This window comes from Columba livia, chromosome 1 (assembly GCF_036013475.1).
Source record: "Columba livia isolate bColLiv1 breed racing homer chromosome 1, bColLiv1.pat.W.v2, whole genome shotgun sequence".
In the NCBI taxonomy this organism is placed as follows: domain Eukaryota; kingdom Metazoa; phylum Chordata; class Aves; order Columbiformes; family Columbidae; genus Columba; species Columba livia.
In genome coordinates, this window is record NC_088602.1 from 176,218,026 (window position 1) to 176,242,639 (window position 24,614).

A 24,614-nucleotide genomic window follows, 5' to 3' on the forward strand; every position below is an offset into this window, starting at 1 on the left:
TCAGGTATGGAGGGACTTTGAGCTTATGGGGATGGTGATCCAAGTCAGGTAGGAGCCTGTTCAGGAACAAGCACTTCTTCAGGCCAAATGGTGATGGGACTTGATGCCAGGTATAGATGGCTGGAGGATCCTGATAGTTTTTATGTGGATGGTGGATTGGCAATCCACCTTAAAAAATGTGGCAGTTTACCCAGCAAAACTACACGCACAGACAGAACTATCATCTTTATTATAAAGGTACAGTATGAGGAACAAACCTGAATGTATACTGAAGCTTGTAATGGTACATGCCAAAAATGTACAGTACTATACATAAAAGTGCATTGTCACAACAGATTAACAGTACATTTCTCTTCCAGAACCGTGAAATTTCCATGTTTTTCTTTGTTCTTCAAGAGTGGAAGGAATGCAATGGGAACGCAGCCATACACGAACAGGGAAGGATGCAATGGAAATGCAACAGTACAAGAGCAAGGCTAAAGCTCCTCTAAAATTTAAAGGCACTTTCACATGTACATACTACAGATGTACATTGACACAATTAGGTAACAGTCAACAAGCAGGTAGCTACCAGTACTGCAATTCATCAAACTTGACAGTAAAGGACAATACTGATTGGATTAGGTGTGCAGGAGTTACCCTTTAGTACGTCTGTAGTTGTAGCAGTCTTTCCTGTTACATATCCACTTACTATACTTTTAAGTATCTATAATAACCATCAAACTACACATTTAACTGTGTGAATGCACTAAGAGGATGCATTCACTAAATGCACTGTTTCTAATATTTTCTTTTGCTAAACAATTTCTAATATAAGCATTATGGAGTCCAGTACAGTTATTTAAACATACAAAATTCCCTATGCAATTTAAAGATACAGGTATCCATCTCAATTATGCCAGGTGGGTTAATTTAAAAACACTAGACTAAAACTGCATGTAAATGAATGCTGAAATTCCAGTTTGTTCCACTGATCCTAGTAAACTGGGGAACTACTTGAAAACGTCTCTGGTCCCGACCGAGTGAACAGACCCTACGGACCAGTGCTGGTCTGCAGCTGGGGCTGGCCTGGCTTAGGCTCTCGCTCTGGCTTTAGGACTAGGCAGTACGGTCACAGGGACCGGGTGCTCACCAACTGATGCTGCACAGTCCGCTGCAGGGGATTAAGACTTCGTCTTCAACCCAGATGCACGTGAAGTCTGTGGCTGGATTGAGATGGGTTTGCAAATACCAGGAGCAGTTTGGCTCTCAGAGGCGGTTCATGGGATGCTTTTCACACCTGGGGCTTTGCATTTCCTATCTACTGGGTGGAAACCAGAGCAGGAACAAATTACTCCTAAAAAAACCAACAGGAAATCACTCCTGTCACCTCAGTAATTATGTCCATCAAATTTTGTCACTACTTTTTCCCTCCCATACTCAATTTTTTATGTATGGCGAGTGGTAAAACTTCAGGCTTTCCAACAGTGAGATCTTAAATAATACATGGAAAACAGATCTTACTTAAAGCCAGTTGTACTCCTGTAGGTGAGCCACAATTGATTTTTTTTTTCCCCATCTTCTTCACTGAAACTTATTTTATGGATTGGATGTTGGAAAATGTATTCACAGAAATAATATTATGGCTTACTGTTGCAATGTGCAAAACAGATACTAGTTCGCGCCTAACAAAGTTTAACAGAGCGCTAAGCGAAGTTGACAGACGTCACTCACGCAGGCATAAGAAAGGTACTGATTTCTGCCGTTTAAAAAAATATAAAGGGAAGCGGGAAAGGGGGAAGTGGTTATGGAAAACTTTAGTCAACTTGAATCTAGGCAGCAGAAGCGGGCAGGAGGCAGCCCCTCTTCAGACACCCCCGTCTCACCGCCGAGGAGCGCGGTGTCCATGCCCTGCAAGGCGGCCAGCGGAGCCGGGTCAGCCCGGGACTCCGACTACTCCAGCTCAAATTGTGCCTTTACGGACAACGAGCAACAAAGCCAACAGGATACTTGGCTGTATTACTGTGAAGCTGAGCCTTTAAATCGCCTACCAGCCAGCCTAATGGACCAGTGGGTTCGTGTGCTCCCGGAGCCTGGCTTGCTCAACTATGAACTTCAAAAGAATTTAGCTTTTTGTGAAAAACGTGACATCAGAGAACGAAGGTCTAGCTTCACGGGAAAAGGTACGCTATTACAGAGGACAGCAAAAGGAGTTTCTGAAGATGTGCTTTAGCTGTGACCTGGAATGCTGCTTTTTATCGGTGAGAGCAATGTGATCTCCAGATCCATCCACCACTTGTCTCTCAGGAGATTGACAACAAGAAAGCTAAAGCTCGGTGCCAATTGTGAGAGTTGTGAGGGTTTGGTGTTTCTTTTTATTTTTTTTTGGTGTGTCTTAAATAAGAAATGTGGCCTGAGATGACTTAGACATTCCACACAGACACTTAATCCTCACATGCTAGATTTCAGCTCTTACTAACCTGCTTGAGATTTGGTTTGGTGACCCAGAAATCAGAGGTCCCACCTCCCCTGACCCCCCCACCCCCTAGTTTTGTGCAGGATCTGTTATTATATAGCTACAGTAAGACTGTGAAGTATGGTACAACGTGGCAAGCTGTTTGTGATCCGTGTTGTTTTTATTAGAAATGGTGCAGCATCAAGATTTCAAGTAAGTCTATGTTTGTTTTTTAAAACGATGCACAATTGTCCAGTTTTTCTTTTAATTGAAACCATACAAAATACAAATGCCCATGTTAATGTAGCTAGTTTCAGACAATACATTCAAAAACACTGAAACCAGAGCCTCTCCAGTTACAAACATGAACAAACAATGTTACGGAGCCCTGACTTCTATCGTTAATCCATCTTTTTCCCTAGCATACCCCAGCTGGGCACTGTGGGTGGCTGAGCTGTCTACATTGTGCAAGATTTGTCAGCTGGACCCTGGGAAGGAGGGGAAGGCCCGATGCTAGGATTTGTTTTTGGAAGAACAATAGGTTTTGGCCTAAGAGCAGGAGGTTTCAGCTGCACTCCCATTCTCGGGGCCACCATGGGCTTGAATGTACTCATGGTGTCACTGGAAGAACTAGTGCTGCGGCGGATCTGGGGCTCGGAGCTCCTCAAAACGACGCTGTGGAGAGGGCTGAGCGACTCCGTGGAGGTGGCAGGGGTGGGGGTGTTCTTCATCTGCTCCAAGGTGTCCAACACCACGTCGGGAGCGTGCTTGGCCGAGCTCTGCCTCTCCAGCTCACGCAGCTCGTTCAGCGCTGTGTTCATCGTCTCCTCGATGTCCTGGGTCAGAGCACAGAGAGAGCGGGACATCATTTCAACTGCTACCGAACGCACGGCACCGGAGGAGCAGCGGGAGGGGTGAAAAATGCAGGAGTTGATTTGCCCACCATCCTCTCTCCAATGAATATTATAGCGCTAAAGCAAATTCCCACTGGATTTATTTGAAAGACGCTACGATTGACAAGATGGCATCTTTGCCTGGATTTACAAATATTTAACCTGTTTGCCTGAGACAGTCAAAATTCAGCTAAGAATATTTTAAAATATCAATTAAACTAAGTCCCGCAGGCCATTTTATTAAGTGATTGTCAGGACAATAGATATTTTCTCAGCGGCATTTTTAACTTGGGTACTGACAGCTGTAAAGATTTTAGTCCATTTGCTGTCTCTTAGCTGATGGCTCCCCTCATCTAGTGCCCCAGGTGCCCAGGATCTGTATTGCCCCATGGGGACAATAAACAAGGTTTTGTAAGGAAACAAAGCTTGTGTGTCTATCAATCAGCTCTTCTGTTTCTCTGAGTTAAATTTTAAGCAGAAAAAACTTCAAGATGTTGTTCAGTGAGCTTACCTAAGAAATATTTTTTTTAATCAGGATTTCTAGCACAAATGCTGAAAGAATGCATCAAGACACTAGTTTACCATTTTTCAGTGGCACTGAGATACAACTGAGGTTAAATATCTGGTGTTCCTTGTTTGCTCACAGTAACTTTCATGCAGTTTAATCAAAGCTTGGGTTCTCTCAATGACAAATGATCACTAGTCTGTGTATGAAAGCATACAGCTTAAACCAAACAGCACTGTGTGTGGTTTCAGGAAAGTAAATAAATAACTTACAGTAAAATAAAACAGTAACAACGTTTACAGTTTCTGATTCTCTAATGCACAGTTCAGCTTTCTGACCCAAGCACGACAGTGCCTTCTATCCCTCGTTGGAAGCAGAGTTTGAAAGCAACCATCACCAGTACATTAAATTTTAAAACATGAGTGCCAGCGTTATTGTAAAATACTTTTGCAATCATATTGTGCCCTCAGGGCGCCCCCAGTAATCACGTTATACTACCTAGACAAAATGCGAGTTCTGAAGACAGCAGCATCTATTTGCTCAAGAGCTGTTACCAGCTCTGTACAACAGACAAATCTGATGATTCGGGTGCTCCCTATTCCATCTTCACTGCCACAAATGAGACCAGTGAGTGCTCACACAGGGACAAGATGGCCCGCGATGTATTTGTGTCTTGCACATTGGGTTCTTAGGCACAACTACAAGTATCAAATCAACATACGGTGTGAACTATATGAAAACTATGTAAAATCCACAGAACCCTGGAATGTAAATCTGTGCTTTGAATGGCAATGGTCACTGCTAGGGAGCCAGAGCACTTTTCTGCAAAGCATAATACTGAGGAATAATTGAACACTAATTACATGCAAGTTAGAATAGGCCAGGCTCCATCAGAGCACACAGATTTACGCCACTGTTGTAATCAGATACTATCCTGGTGTTCTGCATGGCAGAGGCGATTTCATTATGGTGTAACAGGAAATAACTTGTTTTTATTGCTACCAAAACATCTATTACCCCTTGTGCTTCTTCTATCTGGGATCCCTTAATGCGCCTTATTTCACACATACTCTGTTTAAAAAGCGAAGCAGGATATTCTGCACATGTACTCTTAGCAGGGTACGTGCTCTGTGCTATGCTGCTCACTGAGACTTGCTCCTCGGAAAATCAGAGAGTGACATAAAATAAAAAAGACACAAACCTGAGCTATTGACTCTGGGTCCAGTGGTTTATGGTCATTGAAACCTGTGTACTGACCAGATGATGTAGATCTTCTAATTGGAGGGCTATCAATCTTCTTCAGAGAATCGTGCCTACTGATGTTGGTGAGACTGCCGTGTCCAGGTCTACGCCTCCTCTCAGGGCTGTCAGCGTTGAGGCTGCGGTTTTGAAGGAGGGCCCTGGGACTGCAGTGAGTTGCCAGGTTGGGGGAACCCAGCTCCACAGATGAGTTGGAGAGAGGGTGAGGTGGGTGCACTGGGCAGTGACCGTCACTGCTCCGGCCGGGGCGTCTTAGAGGAGGTGGAGGTTCTGATCTCTTTCTTTGCCTGCACCAATGAAGAAGTGGTTACATGACAAGTTGTAGAGACCCACCATAAGCACACGGAGAAGTAATTGCTGTGTTACCTGAGCTGTGAGCAGTCCTACTGAAAATGTTATGCTCAAGCTTACCTTCCTAAATACACATCAGAGTGACGGTCAGTGGGAGAGTTCATGTCCTTTGATGACGACTTGTCTTCGGTTATGGGTCCGCTGCTGGCTTCACTGTCTGCTTTTTGGCTCAGCGTATCTGAGAAAGTGTCATCCCTGAACAGAACGCACATGGTGAGATGAGAAGTCAGTAGTTAGGTGCGACAGAGAACATCTGGGCACTCCCAGATTTTAATCCCCTTAAGAAAAGCAGGCATGTTATAAGACACTCCAAAAATTGCTTATAATCCTTCTCTTTACCCAGATCTTCACATTTTGACTGCAGCCTTTTATGTAAACAACTTTGTCTTCCTTGGCAAAGCACATGCTTAATACTGTAAAATAAGAGTTTAGGGCTGTATTACTCCAGCCCTTGCTACTCTGAAGTTAAATGTCAGTAATTGCTACAAAGAGATAGTCAAATTAAAAGAGATGCAGCGGTGTCCACCTCTTAATGAATATAATCATAATGAATATAAACAAAGTAGCTTAGCCTTGTAGAAGCTTTTGATGAAGAGCTGTCAATTCAGGGCAATGAAGACAGAGACATCCTGCATAGAAGGCTAATGTTTTATCTACCTGGGCCTTCAAACCACTGTACAGCTTGAAAATCACTTTGTTAATTGCTTCAGCATGTTTTTATGTCCCACCAAGAACCCAGTTATGCCAGACACTGCTTACATATCCTGCACCACTATGTACTGGTGAGGGACAAGGCCGTCAATTCCGTTGTGCCTTCCTTCCCACCAGTCTTCAGACGCTCGGTGATAGAGCAGCAGGGAAGCTCCTTTCTTGAATGAGAGTTCTCGTGCAGATCTTCCAACGTAGTCAAACTTGGCTATAGCTTCTATGGGCTCACACTCTGGGTACGGAGGGAAGAAGAACATATATCAGATTCCACACCAGCTTACCTGCTCATTTCGGTTTCATAAAACCCACTTATTGTATTTTGTTCTTATTGAGCAGAGCTGACAGAAATCAGGCAGACTTCAGGCAGCAGTTACAGTGTGTCCTTCACAAAGAAACATAATTAATCCATGCCCCAAGTGTGAAATATCTGGGTTGCTTCACAAGCTGCAGAAAACACAACAGCAAACTCAAATAAATGTCACAGCAGCAGCTGCTGGGAGAGAGGCCTCTGCCTCCTGCTGCAAGGGCTCCTTCATGGCTGGGGGGCGAGACGGAGGCCAGGCAATGAAGACCTCCAAAAATAACTTGAAGAAACCCAGATGAACAATCAGAGCAATAAGGGAAAAACAAACCACTGCCTTTAACACCCACAGTGGCAAAGGAAGGAAGACAGGATTTCCCTCTGAATGAGCAGGGACGCTCTGCCTAACCGGGCTATGAGATTTCTGTCTTTTGCATGAGGAATGCACAGACCTAGTGACAACCTAGTGCTTTACACAACGCCAAAGCCCAGTGCTTTAATCTGCTTCCTTAACGCCCTTTTTGAGCGAGGCAGACAGCTCCAGGCCGCCTCAGGATGACCCCTCCGCAGGGGCAGCCCTTGTGTGGCCTCAAGTTGCCTGTGGCAGCTCTGGCTGCTCCAACCTCCCGAGTTCCTCTGGTTTCTGCAGGGGAGGCCGGTGTTTTCTGAGGTCAAACATCGGTTACAGCAGTCCTGGCTAATCTTCCCTCAGTATACTGGTAAATTCAGCCTTACGCTGGTGACGGACTCCATCCTGTAACCTAAGCTTGGGGTGGAAACTTGCTGATGCCATTGGAGGGCCCCTGCGGAATGTCTGCCTGCAGGTATCTTCACAGCTGTGCCCAGACATCAGTGAAACAGCCGTGATTTTATCAACCTCTAGTTTCTTCTGCACATAACCAAAAGAACCTGAGCCCAAACAGATGAAAATTTGTCACCGCAGTCTCACAACATAAAGAAAAACCTGCAAAATACAGGTTTAAAAATCACACGTTTTGTTGACTCCAGTAACTCAGAGTCCCTGAAACGACAAATTTCTTTACATAATTAAAGCAATATTTATATGGAAATTAGCATCTGGGCTAATGACTAGCATAGCAACTTTCTGTCTGGTGCAAATTAAAATCGCTGAGGTTGTAATTCCCCGAAGAACCAGGCTGGTAATAAAAGCCACCGTCCCTTTATGACAACATTTTGCACAGGAATGTCTTTTTAAAATTAGCTTCATCCTGCAGCATGAAAACATAATGAAAGCACCTTTATTGAGGCTATAGTTTGCAGCTGTTTTTTTTTAATATATTTTTTTATTATTATTTTTAATAACTTGCCCAGCCTGCAGAAGGCTGTCTTGTGGTTTGCTGCTTCTGCAGTCACGCTAAGAGCTTCTGTCAGTGATGAGCTGCAGGGTGCTTGGGACTTACAAACCCAGAAACTTTCCTGAGATGGCATACAGTGATGTAGGGAATTCACTGTTACAAATGCAAAAGTAATGTATGCTGGCAGAAATTACTTTGATTATATAAATGTGAATAAGAACATAGCAATAACAGTATTAATTCCTGAGAATGCGCTGCTACTGACTGGCTCACTGGCGGGCATTCCCCATATTTCTTGGCTTTATGTTTTTAAGCAAAGAAAATGTAAAGACAACATAGAAAGAAACATTCAAAAAAACTGGGAAAACTTTAATGCTGGCGTATGTACTAGTAATATATTCTAATATACAACCTTGGTTTCATTTCTAGATACTCTACCTACAGTATATGTGTAACAGAATGTATAGATGTGAAAAAGCAACTATAGGCGTGGAAAGACACTACTGCCAAATGAAAAGAAATAAACTAAACATCCCTGTTTATCTTGCATCATGTTTAAGAGGTCAATATTAAATAGAATGTCAATAATGTAACAATGACAAAGGAATGCTGTTTTTATACATATCATGCATATTGCTCGTGGAATTAATTATAACAAGGTATTATGGGATTGAGTAGGATTGAAAAGTAGCAGACGCTTGTATGAACACGCTGTTCTCAGATTGCGGTTAAGTTACGGGTTATGGAAGAGTGGGTCAAGAATTCAGAAGCAAAAGCTCCCAGGTTTCAGTGAGCCAGCCACTCACTAAAGGGTAATGCTAGAAAATGTAAAATAAACCCCCAACCAAACAAAAAAGCCTTTACAATAAGTAAAAAAATCCCAGTTTGCCTTTACATCTTTTCCTTTGGCATCCTCTGAAGGTAACTGGTAATGGTCATGGGTACTGGATTAATTGATAAACCCCTACACTGATTAGCTATGTGATTTCCCATTTCTCTGCTAATTTCAACAGACCATATAGTGTCCCACACTTGAGTCTATAGGTCTTCCTATTTACAAATTAATGGACTAAACTAGAAATAGTTCTGTCTCCCTCAGTGGAATTACACTAATCTAAGCATGGTGCATGACATGAGTCTGTTTATTGTGTCCCTTCCTCGCCTGCAAGATACACGTACGTCCTCAGAGGTCTGAGGGAAGTTGCCCCACTGGAACCAGCTGTATGAACTGGTAATGTACCGTAATGGATGTGACTTCAGAGGCATGTTTGTTAGATTGCCTAGGCAACAAATCCCACCTCCTTGGGGAGGAGGGCCCAGTAGATCTCACAGTTTTCTTAATGGAAGCAAAAATAGGTTCAGACAGGCTTTATGATTTTGAAAGGGGCATTTCCTTTGCTTGAATGTTGCTTTTACATGGAGAGAACTTTCCTATAGCAAACAGTACTGAGACTGTACTTAAATAGTAATTCACCTTGTTACAGGTCAAGCCTTAATAGTTAAAACCAAAGTACCATGACAGTTACTCCTAGAAATAAATGCATTTTGCAAAGCTAAGACATTTAATATCAAGGTTACCGAATGACAGACAAGCATTTTCAAAAAAGCAAAGGTGCTAAAAGCTAAATTTGGGATCTGTAACTCAAATTCCATGTGGTACTGAATGTCTAACAGTAAAACTGACAGCTCAGAGGGAAATTTAATTGCACTGCTCTGTCCAGACCTGGGGGCATTTGCCTACAATAGCAAGAAGTATTTGATGACATACAGGATCTCACCCGCTATTGTCTCTAGTGACTCGGTCAATGCTATGGAACTGAAAAATTAGGACAAACTGAAGAACTGTGGGAAAAAACTTCCACTGCTTGGAAGAGGAGGAAGGGCATAAGAACCATAAGAGCTAATTTAAATGTTGGTATTGGAGCTCCAGATGTGGCACTAACCTCTCTGCGGGGTGACGGCACTGAGGTGGCACCGAGCTGACCTCTGCGCCCCAGGACACAGGGAGCTAAGGAAAAGAGGGGAGACCATCCCCTGCGCTTTTAGGGGGGGCTGCTGTTACTCTGCTCTTCCTCAGCTCTCCCAGATGTACCCTGGCTGTTGGGACTACAGCACATCCTTGAACTCCCTGGGAAGAGGTTCCTTCTCCATGTGTTCATCCTCTTCTGCAGAGGAGACCAGCGGCTTTGCCATTTCTAAAGTCCTGACTGAGGAACGGAAAAAGTAAAGAAATGCTGCAAGGTGTTGACAGAACAGAATTTGGCAAAATGCTGATCACAGAACGCACTGCTGAAGAGCGGGAAAATTACTGTGTTGGGGACACAACAATAACTTACAGCCTAACGTGCTCCTGTAATTTTTGTTTCCAGCAGAACTACTACCTTAATTTTTACCCTATGAGATATCTATGAACAGTAGGATATTAATTGTATGTATGTTTTCCCAGGAGAAACCCATCTGTTTAACTTCCTCAGGAAATTCTCTCTTACTTCCTTTGAAAACAAACCTAGTCACCCTTTTCCATATGCCTCCAACAAGAATAAAACATCTCCAGCAAACTGAAGGTAAAGGAAATGTGCTAAAACCTGCTTCAGTAAAACTTGAACAATATCCTTTGAATCTTTACTGCAGAGGCACTTACAGGTAAAGGTTTTTCTGCAGCAAAATTACAGATAGATTTTTTTTTGGTGCCTCAGCTTGAGTACAAATGTTCTGAACTTCACACATTAAATTTCCTGTCCAAATTGAGGAGAAAGAAGAAACTTTGGTGTTTTCCTTACTAGAGATGCTTTCTGCACATTTAAAGAAGACTGAAAACATTACAGCAAAACGCATTTCCTACTTCTGTCTCTCCAGTGATCAGCAGAAATATAAGAACACAAGTAGTAACCTTAGGAAAAAAAAGGTAATTTATATGCTTAAACTTAAGCAGTTATGAAGTGTTTATATGCTAAATTGTAAATTCCAGCCTTCTCTTCCCCAAGCTACCAGATTCTACCTCTGCAGACATAATTTATTTTTTAATTTTTAAAAAGTCTTTGTGTTTTCTAAACTGTAATTAAACATTCCTAGTGCTACGGAGCCGGCCCCTACAGACAGGTTTATTCTAGTAGGCACAGGGAGATTCACATTTAGTTTAACTTTATACAGCAAATAATTCTTATAACAACAATAACTAAAGTAGAAAATTAAATCCCTTTGCTTTTGATCATAGCATCTGGATTATGTTTCAGTAACACAGTAATTCCTATGGGGTTAGCTGCTTGGTCTTGTGTATGTATACAACATCTTAGTATAAAACTAATCAGATTTTCAACATTTAAAAAAAATTAGTTATAGAATCTGATTCTTTCACCTCCTAACAGAGGGAAATACCTAAGTACCACATGTCTGATCAATACAGCAACAATGGTGTGTCTCTCTTTCCACATAGAGCTGGCAGTGATGCATTCAGCTTATAATCAATGAATCAATCACATTAAACCCCCAAAATACTCCAGACGCTTTTTCATCCATCACAGGTCAATCACTGACTCTCAGGAAGATCGATATGGAAACTGAAAAATTCTCACCCGCTCTCATATTTGCTATCAAGGACATCTTATAAAAGGAATTGTCCAAAGGACAAACACATGAATGTATATGCAAAGAGATGGTAAATGCATCTAATTTAAGGCCTGTAACCTACGTTAGAAAAATGTGCTATTATAATGGACAGCCATAGCCATGGAAAAAAAAGGGTTAGAGCTTGCAGGCTGGGAACTGAAGGCCAACACTGTTTTGTATGTGATCCAGGCTTGCTAATCTTTATCTCTGCAGCAGCGTTTCCCTAGATTACACATATTTTCATGCTAACAATTATTTTGATGTAAACACAAATGCTTTCTGCTGCTTCCTTTTGGCACTGAATTAATTAAAAAGGTGTGATGGGGCAACTAGAATTAAACTGCTGACTGATCTGGTCGAACGAAAAGCCATGTCTTGTGCAGTTAAATCTTTTAACAGAATTCTCTCCTCTTGACAGTATTCTCTCCAGGGTTTGTCTCCACCAGTGACAGAGTTGTAACACAGGCAGCAACACAACGGGAATGTAAAACTGCTATTGATAATAATCAACACAGTGGTGGGTAAAGCCCATGACTACTGAGGCACAGGTGATGTACTATGCAAAGATATGGTCCTGCTCCTCTGGCTCCAGCTTATGTTTTAATTTTTCCTAGGCACAGCTTTGAAGTAACAGTTTCTGATTGCTGAGGAAAAGCTGCACTTTTCCATGCCCATTCAAGCCTTTATCTCTCAGTTTGGTCACAGGACCCAAAAGTCAGCCCCAATATACTGAACTGGTGTGTTGCCTGTATTTCATTACTTCACTTGTGCTCTAAATGACAGACAGACAGACTCCTTCAGCTTCCACTCTTGCTTCATACCTCTAATGGAAGAAGGAGTTCTTATAATAAAACATAGCTATAGTTCCTTGGAAAAATACAGCGCAATTATGACTTTGTTCGCACCATTTAGTGGAACTGTGTTGTAGGAAGATGGTGGGTTTAGCTCTGCAGAGCTGGTCAAGAGGAACCCATGTACCAGCTGTCTTGTAAAACTGTCAGTATTGCCTGCTGTGGGTTCAGGCATGGGTAGACACTCCAGGCAGAAGATTAACATCAACTTATCTCCTACCTTGAATTTTTCTCCCTTCTGTGATGCCTGCCCACCCAACTGCCCCTCCTCTCCAAGCAGCTGCACTGACAGACTCTGCCTGTCCCTCCTCACGGCAGCAAAGGGGCAGAGAAGCCAACCTGTCACCGACAGCTTGTCGACGTGACAAAGCCGACAGATACAGCTTGAGTGGAACTATTGTTTACATTGTTCTGTATGCAACAGGACCAGCGTAGCCAGGTTTCCTATAGATACATCTTCCTGTTCCCCTTCCCTATGGCAATTGTCCCAGCTCCAAACAAGTATCCCTCATGACATCCTTTGGAAAAACAAAAAAAAGAGTCCTTCTCTGCTGGAGCTCTTTTCCTCCCCTTTCCCCCTCTCTGTCTCTTCCCCTTCCTCCTTCCACACATCCTCTGAGACGGACAAGGGCAGCTTTTGTTTCTGCTGGTGCTCAGTGCACAGGTGCTGGTTGCTCTGTCCGGGTTGACTGCTGGCCAGATACACAGTGAGTTCACACTGCGGCTTTTCCCTACAGGGAGCGTTACTCTGAATCCTTCTCCTCTAACTGGCTACTAATTGTCAAGAAACTGGCAGCTATTTAACAATTTTGACACCTCTTTCCACCTGTTACATTTGCTTGAAACCGAGCAGAAGTTACTGGGAGGGACATGTGAAGGATGATCCAACTGAAACATGTCACAGTCAAATACACCTATAGGAAATCTGACTAAAAAGAGTAGATCTAATAGAGATGCATCCATTTTTTCATGGATATCTATCGTACCCAGAACTATCAGAGTATATGCGATTAGTATTTATAGCAAATGACTATTGTTCAGAAGTTTCACTGTGGGGGGTACACAGTGGTTTTAAATCCTTTAGATGGAACACCTTTTAAATTTATATCAAAATAGAGCCTGCTGAATGGCAAATATTCTTTAGTTGATATATTTAAAGACAAACTGTTGATCAGTTTGGATTTTGCAGACAAAAGACAAAGAGACACTAAAAATGTATAATTGTATCAGAAAATAATATGTGCTGACTGAAATAGTTTTTCTCTTGCCCTTCCTGACTGGGAAAATCAGGAGAGAACAAGGAAACAGCTGGTCAAACACAGATGAATCAGAGTTAAAACGCACACAAACAGAGATTAAAGATGCCGGCTTTGCCACAGACCACCAGGACTGAAAACCCCTTCTTTCAAATAAGACGCAATCAGGAAAGGAAGAAGGTCTCCCGTATGAAACACCTGTAAAACGTGCTCCCATCAAAGGCAGAGTAACATAACAGACGTACCGTCTTCACTGGTGTGGGGCTCCGTACTCGCGTCCTGGTCCACCTCCTCCAATGTACCATGTTCGCTGTATGGGCTGTCACTGGATGGAGACAGAAGGTCAGGCAGAGAGACAAACCACACATCTCAAAAACATGCCACCCCATGAGATTAATTTAAAATTATTCTTACAACGTTGTAAAGTTATGCGCAATATAATTCTCATGACACGCTATGAATATGCAATTACTGAAGAAGCCTACACACCTCTCGTTCAAATAACATCTTCATTTATTAAGAAGTTCCAAGAACCTTTGGATCCTTTCATGTATAAAAAGTGTGTGTGTAGTGCTAAGAGAGGAGCAGGGGGAAGGCATCAGAAGCTGAAATTTGGTAGGGTGGTTCGCAGCCAGAGAGCCAGTTTCCTACCTGGCTGTGTGCTCTGCACAGTACAGCTGGAATTCTGGCTGTGTTGGGCTGAACACAAAGGTAGCTTCCTCCACAACATGTTGTAGGGAATCTCATCCTAACTGCCTTTGCTTAATGTTTTTTATGGCTAACACTTCACTATGTGAACCTAAATGCTCTTCTCATTTATCTTCATACTTCTGTTGTGTGTGAAAGCAATTCTGTATCACAGGAATTATCCAGACAACCAGCCTAATGATGTTGTTAAGGAGACAGAAGGGTAATATTCTGACTTACCAGTAGTCATCTCCAGCCATGCATTTTTCATACACTGGGCCATCAAGTTCTTTAGCATCCGGAAAAATAGCCTCATGATGGATGATGATAGTTTTGATTATCTCATTCACGTGTGCCTGACAAGACACTTGGTCTTGTATGTCTGGAACAGGCATCAGGGTTGGCCCGAAACAAATGGCCAGGTTGTACGGATCCATCATGTTTTCATCACTGTACTGTGAAAGGCTGTTATAACAGAAAAATCAAGAAAAATTGACTGTGACTAACCTTATTCTGAAAACTAGAGAAACTTTATGTTTGATCACATCTCAGAGATTTCCTGTTCTCCTTGACACTTAATCCCACATAAAGTAACAAGACAAAAAGAGGATTTCTTCAATAGGCTATATACACTATAAAGTGAGTTCATAGCATACATATGCATGTACATATATGTGTTCCCACACTGCTGTGTTTACTATACACTGACCTGATGGGCTAATGTAAATGCATTAACTGCTGCTGCTTCTATCTGATCAGTGCTTATCCTTGGAGGTCCAAGTGAGCTGGATCCAAAGTGGGTACACATGCCCATCTCTTCTCATCAGACCTCGATGCATCTCTACCATTAACTGGCTGTATAACTTAGGCAGACTGTATTGTCTTCTGGAAGCAATTAAGTTCTAGTTTCTGTTTTCACCATACAACCTAAAATCCCTGAGCACCTTGCCTTTTGCCCACAAACTTCCACTAGAGTTTCATTTTGGAAGCATCCGTTTTGGATGCCCTTTACCTCAATGTTGTTCTACACTCTGAAGCAGCACATGAATTATGATGTCTGGTTGTGTTTAAATACAGCATCATATTCCCTTTAGAAAGGGAATTTGAGAGAGTGTTTTTCATATAGAAACAATACAAACTGAAGAGGCAAACCTCCTAAATGACTCCCCTCATAATCAGCTTGTAAAATTTATCATGGTGTCCCCTTTCTTATGCCATGATTTATTATGATGTCATGAGTGTTAATTGGAGACATCTTGTTCTACTGATTTATAAAGTGGTCCAGCCTTTATATGTGTGCAAGAATGTGTGAAAAAGATGACAACTATCATCATGAAACAAGTGAAGTTCTGCTGGTGGCTGGCAGCATGTGGTGCTCCTCCGGGCTCAACACTGAGGCTGATATTGCTCAATATCTCCATGAATGACCTAGACAATGGGATGGAGCACACGCTCAGCCAGCTTAGAGATGATGCCACACTGTGGCAGGGCAGAAGATACACTAAAGGTCAGGGGTGCCATTTAGAAGGATGTTGACAAGATGGAGGAATGGACGAACAGGGATTTCATAAAGTTCAACAAGGATCAGCACAAAGTCCTGCCCATGAGATGGAATAACCCCATGTATTATTACAGTTGGGAGCTGACTGATGGATAGCAATTCCCAAGGAAAAACACTGGGAAAAGCACTGGACAAGAAGCTGGCAATGCCCCCCATTGCAAAGAATAGTAGTTGCACTTTTAACTTTATGAGGAAGAGCAAAGCCAGCACCTCAAGGGAACTGGTTGTTCCTCTTCCACTTGGTTCTCATGAAGCTGCACATGAGTACTATCTCTAGCCTGGAGAGACTGACAAACTGGTGCAAGTCCAGAAAAGGACTATGGAGATGGCTGAGGATCTGCACCATATGGGTTATAAAGCGAAACAGAGAGAACTGGGTTTCTTCGGCCTTTAGAAGAGAAGGCTACTGGACAATCTAGCTGCAACCTTCTACTATCAAAATTACAAACACGAGAGAGTCAGACACAGGTGTGCAGCAAAGGAGTGAGAGGCAACAGACACAAGTCACAGAAAGGGATATTCCAACTGGAAGCAGGAAGAATATTCTTCATGATAAGGGTGATGAAGCACTGGGACTGACTGCCCAGAGAGGCTGTGGATTCTCTGGCTTGAGCAACTTGATCTGACTTCAAAAGCTCTGAGCAGCAGACTAGACCAGAGGAGGTCTGCCATGAGGTCTGGTGACTTCCCATGGCCGAGCAGGCATAATTGCATATGCAATAAGCAGAGCTGGATTTACAGAAAGTCAAACTATGGGAACATTTTTCCTGTGGATGCACCAGGAGCAATTTGCAGGTGGTAAGGGATTTAGCCTGCTTTCTGAATTGCATTCCTGTGGAGAGCAGAGATGTAGATGACATGACCATGTAACAAGTACAACCCCATACAGCTGGTCAATCTGTAGGGGAGAAGCTGTGATATCAGCCTTTGAGGCATTTACACAGACATTTACAGACATTATATCCCTGTGTCACTTTGCAGGGATGAATTCATGGTTCAAATGAATGGTTATTTTCATAAAACTTTAGATCTCTGCCCCTCTTTTAAACGTTGTTTGAAAGTGGTTCAGAAATTACTAGAAGAAAGGAAATGGGAACAGCTGTGAATACAGGCACACACACATCACCTGGATGCAAAGACCCTGTTTCTATAGGAACAGAAAGGATGGATGAAATTGGGAAGGTCAGAAAGACAGAATGAATCAGCAGAGGGCAAATTTAGGAATAAAAAGAGGAAAAAGGCAATATGAAAACAGATATAACCGGAAATGCATAATATGACAGCAGAAAGAGAAAAGCTAGGGGAAAACCAGGGCAAAGTGCATAAGAAGCCAAATTTTCAGTGAAAATACTGGGGTCAGCAAAACAAGAAAGGGCTGTGAAGGACTGGAGGGAGAAACACAGCGTGATTGCCCAACCTGTCTTTTGTTTTCTCTTTGAGAATGGAGAAGTTTTTCTGGGATGATGAGACTCAAACACCACTTTGCCTTTCTCACACTATCCTCCTTCCAGCATTTGCCTGAGCATTGCAATGTGAAAACCAAGCTACTTTATATCAAAGCATACACAGGGAGTGTATGTTCTCTATACTGGTAGCCCTATTATCAGAAAACAGAAGCAGCAAACACCGTGTCTCACGCTGGCAGTGCCTAGCATCAAACATGTAGCTTGTAGTGCCTGTGCTTCTTGAATAAGCTGTTTATTTTTCCTGTTAGGAGATTAAAATCAGCTTGAGATAAGGAAAAAAAAAATCTACCTTAAATTAAGTAAACTATTAATTGCAGTTTGTTATTTCTCTTATCAGCTTATTTTGTTACCAGCTCTAATGCTGTAGCCTGCACTCCCCATTTCAGACAACACTTCAATCTGTCTTATTACAACCTTGCTCAGTTTTGGACAAATGCAATTGTAATTTGGATGAAAACTGGTGTTTTCCTTCTATTTTCACTGCCAATTAGATCAGCTTTTGTGTTAAACGGAGCTCACATGTAAATTCTACACAGAGTATGAGTAAATCCAAAGAACTTCAACAGCAGCAGAGGAAGGTAGAAATACAGTATGCTGGGGGATTATAAAGCACTTACTGGTTGAGGAAGGCGAAGAGGTATCTCATCACTATAAGGACCGACCTGGGCAAAGTAAGGAGGAGTTTGCGGATGTGAAGAGCCCTCTCATAGAGATTGTCTATTCCTGGAAACAGAAGGAAGCACTTTAAGTTCCCTTTTGTATGACGGTCTAAAATAACATTCAATCAGTTTACTCAATTTACTTCAACTCTACCATCATATGTCCGTAGCCAATATGCTCTCATTTTGGTGTATTACAAAACTAAGATCTAAAAGTCCTTCTCCCTCTCACAGTTTAGAAGTAACATCTTTAGTTTAAGAAGTCACAAATTTGCCCAAGTCAAACCCTGGCCACGTGTTGAGCCAGACAGCTCACGAAATCACAATACCAGTCCATAAATCACCTGAGAGAACCAAGGAGAGATGTTTGCTCTCAGTTTCAAATACAGATTCATTCTCTTTATCTGAAGGTTTATATCAGGTATAATACTCCAATCACTGAGCTTCTTTAATGAGTTTTCTTAAGCAAATGTCCAGCTATAACTCTCTTAATGGCAAAGCAGGAGAAAGGCCTTATGTTTTATGGTGTGTAAGCAACAAACAAAATATCACATGTATTTTCCCAAAAATGATTTTATAGCAGTCTACCAAAATTCTTCTGAAGCAGGCAGAACAAGGTCAGCTTAACAAAAGCATCAGTTCCTAATGTCTTATAACAAGGATGCATTATCTTCCGTGTTGGCCAGAAAGGTTATGTGGCTGCAAGTGGTGTAGTGATGGGATAAAAGCATAAATTGTTTTTCACAATAAGTAATATCTCAATTTTTTACTCTATGTGTTTTCTGTGTAAATGACACTATTAGAAACAACCTGCAATTTCAGTAATGCTTTTTATGTCAGCCAAGAAAGAATGCTGCAACTAACAACATCTAAGGGAAATCTTAGCAGACTACATGAGAAATACTGTCCAGTGGCAACAAAATGGATACTCAGAACTGTGGAAATGAGAAATAGGAGCTGACTCCAATAGCTGAAAATCCATTCGTACCACAAAACGTGACATTTAAGAGTACATGTTTTAAATAATCACTTACACAAAAGTATGTAACTGTAAATAGAGTTCCTGGTGTTTATTTGTGTTTTTTGGTATGGCTATCAGTACCAATTAGCATTTACTTGTTGATGCACAATCTGTGTTGACTTGTGTTTCTTAGAAGAACAACTAGTGTCTGGTAATTGGTATTTTGGTACCAAGAACTAAGCATATGCAGAGCACATCAGCTGTGAGACTTTTGTTTACCACACAGAAGTGCTGCAGCTCATTAGGAAATGCCAGTGTAGTAAACTGGAGTCGGAAACCTGTTCCCACACCTGCATTTACAGGAGATTCCACTGGCTCGGTGGAATCCCACTGGATGGGGTGAAATTCGGAAAAAGAACTGCTGACCAGTTTTATAATTTATAATCTAATGAGGCACACTGAACCCAAACTCTAGCTGAAAATCAGTTCAAGCCTTTACACTTTCTCAAGTGGAATATGAGTTGGAATTTATGTTTATGTTGCTGTTAAACATGGACTGCATGAATCAAGTATTTCTGGTTACTGGTTAGGAACTGGAGTCCACGGCAGGGATGTTCTAAGCCTGGGAGCTGCTTGCACAGCGACGATGCGCAGAGCAAACACAATTCTCCTCTTCCTGGCTAATGCACATCTTGGAGATGACAATGCTATGTCCCCTCACTTCTGCAGGGTTGTGCCACACTGCTGTTCTGTGCAGCCCACAGACGTCACTTTTAGTGCAGGGCCTTTCTCCACCTCCTTAAACTAAGCCACTGCCAGTAGAAGGAGCCTGCCCGTATCTTTGGTTCCTGCTCTTCCAACAGAAGGAGCTGCTGTTACAGCTGGGGCACCTTGTGAGTCTCCAGCTCAGCCTGCCTTTCCCCTGACAAGCCTGTTTGTGAGTCTCTGTACAGAGCTGTAGGTCTGAGTGGTTTTGTGCATGTGCACAGGTGGGTTTTGTAAGGAGTAGGGCTGAGAGAGGGAAGTCGAAAGGTGCTCTGGTTACATCTTTCAGCACTCCCGCCTCAGCAGCACTGCTGTGCTGTGTGGTGGCACCGCAGTTCCTCTCCAGCATTTCTGCCCCGTGTGCTGGCTGTGGGAAGCTGCATGGAAGTTGTGATGCAGCACCAGAACTTGCCTTCTGCATTACAGCCTCTCCCGGTTAATGCCTTGTGCTGCAGTCCTGCCTTTTCCAGCCAGTTCTGGAGACTGGCCCTGGACCAGGTTCAGTCATCGCTGAACTCAAATCAGACCTGAGAAATGCACTGGCTGGGCTCCCAGGTGGATCCAGCATCTCTTTTCAGCACTCTGCTGCCTATCTGGTGCTCTGTCTAAACTGGTGAGCTAAACCAGGACGGGTCGCAGTCGTAAATATCAGCAGGCAGCTGCCACACAGTGGTTATCCCACTCTCCTATGTGCTTTGTGGTCTGTGCCAACTGCAACTCTTCCAAGCAGTTCCTAGACATGGTTCACAGGATGCATGAGCCAGAAACTGATTCCAGGAGGCAGCACGGACACGGCAGAGTAGTTACAGAGAGTCTGGCTGCGTGGCCCGGTGCTGAGCTATCCCAGCTGCCTTACTATGGGCACGATCAGTAGTAAGTACTAGCAGGTCACCTCTACACTGCAGCAGTTACAAGCTCTACAAGCTGGAATGAGATGTGTTTATTTCCTATACCTTCCTGGTAACCCAGCCCCAGTTTCCATGAAAGCCCCTTTATTGAAAATCCAAACTACTGCCAAGTGGTAAATTAATGTGCTTTCCACATTATTTCAAAAGGATTTTCTTTCTCAGCATTGATTTGGTTTAAAAGAGATAGGTAATAACATTATGTATTTGTGTGCAGCTTTTAAATGAGGAGCTAAATTTCATATTTGCTTGTGTGTATGCAGTGTATGAGTGTTTGTGTACGTAGGAAAGAAGGAATGAATGCAGAATGACCTTTCTGCATCCAGGCAGAAAGAATTTGCAGCTTTGCTGTTTCCCATGCAGAGGGAAGGGAAAGCATTGCTTTGCCTCTGCTGGTTTTGCCGAAGAGCCTCAGGGCAGAATGGGCATCCAGGCTACAGGCTGGTTGCTGTGAGGAGCCACTGCAGAGAGCTGGCTGTGCCTCCCCTCTCACAGCACTTCTGGTGGAGGCCCTCTTGCCATTACTCTGATTTTCAAGAACTGTAATTAGCCCTTCCTCAGTGCCTGGTGAAGTATTACCCATTTCTCAGCTAAGAAAACCGAAGTGCTGATATTACATGACTTGTCCTAATAACGCAATTAGCTGCCAGGCAGAAACAGAAATCATGGGATTTGAAAACTGCTTCATTACTCTAATGATACGAGACTCACATTCTCAAAGACAAGCAACAGGACAAGCCTCTGGCAAGGCCAAGCACACTGAGAACTAATGTGTTTTTTCTGACTGTGAAGGAGGGAAGGGAGATCTGTGTGAAGGACACACGAATATCAACCACAAATCAAAACTACTGTCAGGTAAATATCACTAACAGAGGTGGCTATTACTTTCTAGTTCCCAGTTCTCTGAGCAGAACAAAACTTATGGAGCTCTGGTCCGACACACACAAGCTCTGGCTTTCCAGACCTGTCTCAGCCACAAGGGTCTAACCCACAAGCAGGAGAGTTTCCTGCAGCCAGATGAGAAGGTGTTTGGTGCAGGAACACTGCTCCTGTTGAAGTGGAGCTACAGGGCAGCCCAGAGCACAGGAGACATTTGTGGGGTGAAACAAGGGAAAGGGAAGAGGCCAGCTTCTGGGGCTTCACGACTATAGCACTCCGGGGAAGAGCCAGGCACCTGTGTCCAGAGCTATTAATGTATTTTTATCAGACAATAGTTGACCAAAGCACTCTAATAATATAAGGAGATTGGTTTTCCATGTATTCACAAAATTATCTAGGCATCTAAGTGTCAGAGGTGTTTGGGATCTAAGAAGCCTCCACCAGTTACCACAAAAAACGAAAAACAGAGAGCTTGAAGGACTCTTCAGAGGTCATTTACATCTACAGTCTCACTCTTTGACTTCACACCAATCACCTCTGAGAGACGTCTGTCCAACCTGTTCATAAAATCCTCTAAAGAGGTGGATCACAACCTCCACAAGAAAATCTGTTGAGGGGCAATCTTGCATTGTTCTTGGAAAATATTTATTTCTTGATCTCCCATGGACTTCCTCTGCAAACACTCCTCGTCCTTGAACCGAACGAATGAATCCAGATGAGACTAATGTCATTGCATAAATGAAAGAATTACTTATCAGCCAGCTGCCTCTTTGTCAGCCATGGGCTAAGGACCAGTTCTCAAAAGCCTGAAAGAGGCATAAATCTGAGCTACTCAAGCCTTAAAAAGTGTGATCTTCAGCCTCCCAGAACACTGGAACCTACTCTGGAGAGGTGGTGTCACCTTTGCTTACTGCAGAGACACACAGAATCAATGAATGTCCACTTTTGCCTTCTAGGAGAAATAACACATTTTAACCACCTGGTGACTCACGATGAAGTTTTTGCAAGGGCAGAGTCTAAAATGAAAGAGACTGAAAGTGAACAATCTGCCTCAGAAGAGTAAAGGAAAGCTGAGATGGGAGAAAAGACAATTACTAACATGAGCCACCAAACACAAACAAAACAGAACTAGATTATAAATGAAGACAGGGGTACATTCATCCTAAATAATGATATGAAAACGTAAATTGAATTTTAATTAAGCAATAATGCTGAATCAGTGGAGCATATAAAAGGCAATAAATATTCAAATATATAAATGGAGTGCTTTGGTGATGGAGAACAAAAGACTTTTGCAAGAGAGCAGTTGCTGGTGATTTTGAAATATTTTGGGCCAACTGGACAGCTACACGCCTTTATCACTTTGGTTTAGCTAAAAATGCTACAAAAGCCCTGTACTTTTCCTGGTCTGGGTCCAACGCATGGCCTCCCCTGCACTGGGGGTGAGAGGTTATCCAGCGAGAAGATTCACCCTGGGAGCAGCCAGAGCTCAGAAATGGGGAGTTCCAGATTGTGTATGTTCTACCACTCTCTGTTAGCAGACAGTTTGCATGCACCAACATCAGTAGCAACAAAAGACCTGCAAACATTTGGCAAAGTGTAGATATTATTGATCACAACATGTGGAAGGAGAAACCTGGTGTCAGCAATGAATGAATTGTGCTACAGTAACAGCTGTAGCGCAAGCTCAGCATATTTCACAGGCAAGGGAAGCAAAAAGGAGGAAGAAGAGAGAGAAAAATGTAACGTAAGCCATCTCTCTCCTTTAGGATCACTGTTTGGAAGGATAAAACCCAATGCGGCATCACAATGTGGGAGTCACTTGCTATTTCCACTTGGTGTGGCACTAACTAATGGTAAATTGAATGTCTAATGCGTATTTTACACACCCACTGAATGTCACATGGGATTGAGTTACACTTGCAGATGTAATTTTTATGGTCAATTTGCAGCTGACAAGCAATTTACGTGAATATGTATTAGTGCTGAAGTTAACAATTTATGCCTCCTTCCACTTTGGTAGATGAGTCCAATCCAACTCAAAGATACGTATATATTAACTCAGCAGTACCACTTACAGCTCTTTCAGATCTATTTAAGAAGGCATTACAGAAGGACAAACACAATCGTCTCCACTGTCACTTGGGGAAGGAAACCATTGTAATTTTGTTGAAACTTTTTCACGAAGAGCTGACAATTCAGAATACAGTTTTTTACTTTTTAAGTAATGGGCAATAGTCTGGAGAAGTGATAAAATAATTTCCTTTCATAACATTTATGCCTTTAGGTAAACAGGCACTGCTGGCAGCAAGGGATTGAAATGATGAAAATCAGAAGGAAAAAATATATCAGTTTTCATCCATCCTGGCATCTTAGTGTATCAAATATAAGGCAAGTGAGATGAAACCAAGAAGAATGACAATGACCTGAGCAGAAGCTAGGTGCTGTGGGTGGCTGTGTCTGCTGCTGCATTGCACAGCTACATATATTAAAGTGAACAGTAATTCACATGTATAAGAACTGACACCAGGAGAGGAGCTGCCATCCCCCAGCAGTGAAGGTGAGTTATGATCAGCCATGTAACTCCTATTACAAATATTTTGCTTGTGTTTGACTCAACCTTTTTCCTACAAGAAGCCCAGTGCAACTCTCCTTCCTTCCCCACCACCTCAATTTTAGCCGCCGGGTTGCTGAGTACTGCTGGGAGCAATAGTAGCCACTTCTTTTGCTGAGAATGCAGAATTATGGCCCATAATCAGATGGATTCTTTACATTCTGTCCTACTTTTCATGCTTGCTCTGGAGAAACCATAATTCGGCACAAATTTTATCTAAAACAGTTCATAAGCCTAAACAGCATAACATTGTTCTCATGAGTCTAATTAATACAAATTGCCCTAAAAGTCACAGTCGTTTTGCACTGTTTCCACTGTATTTGCAAAGGGAAAGCATTAAATCACAATGCTCCATTTCATTCGGAAATATATGCATAAATGCAAAGGAATTCCTCAGTGGCTGTACTGAGGAAAGGTTCATTTTGCAGCTGTAGCCTCAATTATGCTTGACATCCATAACTAAGCACTTCAGTTTCAAGGGGTTTTTCACTGGCAACATCACATTTCCATATAAAATGTGTGACATTCCACCCTTCTACAGTTTTATGTGAACATTAAGTTTATGTATTTGCCTTCTCTCCCCCACTTTTTATAACAATTTCTGCCAACAATTAAGAAAAACACACATTTATCTTG

The 24,614-nt window shown here is 42.5% G+C and overlaps 1 protein-coding gene across 2 annotated transcripts in view; it reads right to left on the minus strand.

Annotated features, from left to right (window-relative positions):
- Positions 1–210: 210 nt before the first annotated feature.
- SRGAP1 (SLIT-ROBO Rho GTPase activating protein 1) overlaps positions 211–24,614 on the minus strand; it is a 146,336-nt gene continuing 121,932 nt past the window's right edge. For both annotated transcript variants that reach the window (XM_065048568.1, XM_065048569.1), the window contains exons 16-22: positions 17,813–17,918; positions 14,409–14,633; positions 13,727–13,806; positions 6,203–6,383; positions 5,504–5,638; positions 5,034–5,379; positions 211–3,270 (exon numbers count right to left, since the gene is read on the minus strand). In XM_065048568.1, the coding sequence (XP_064904640.1) occupies positions 2,893–3,270; positions 5,034–5,379; positions 5,504–5,638; positions 6,203–6,383; positions 13,727–13,806; positions 14,409–14,633; positions 17,813–17,918 (1,451 nt within the window). In that variant the 3' untranslated portion in view covers positions 211–2,892. The remainder of the gene's footprint in view (positions 3,271–5,033; positions 5,380–5,503; positions 5,639–6,202; positions 6,384–13,726; positions 13,807–14,408; positions 14,634–17,812; positions 17,919–24,614) is intronic.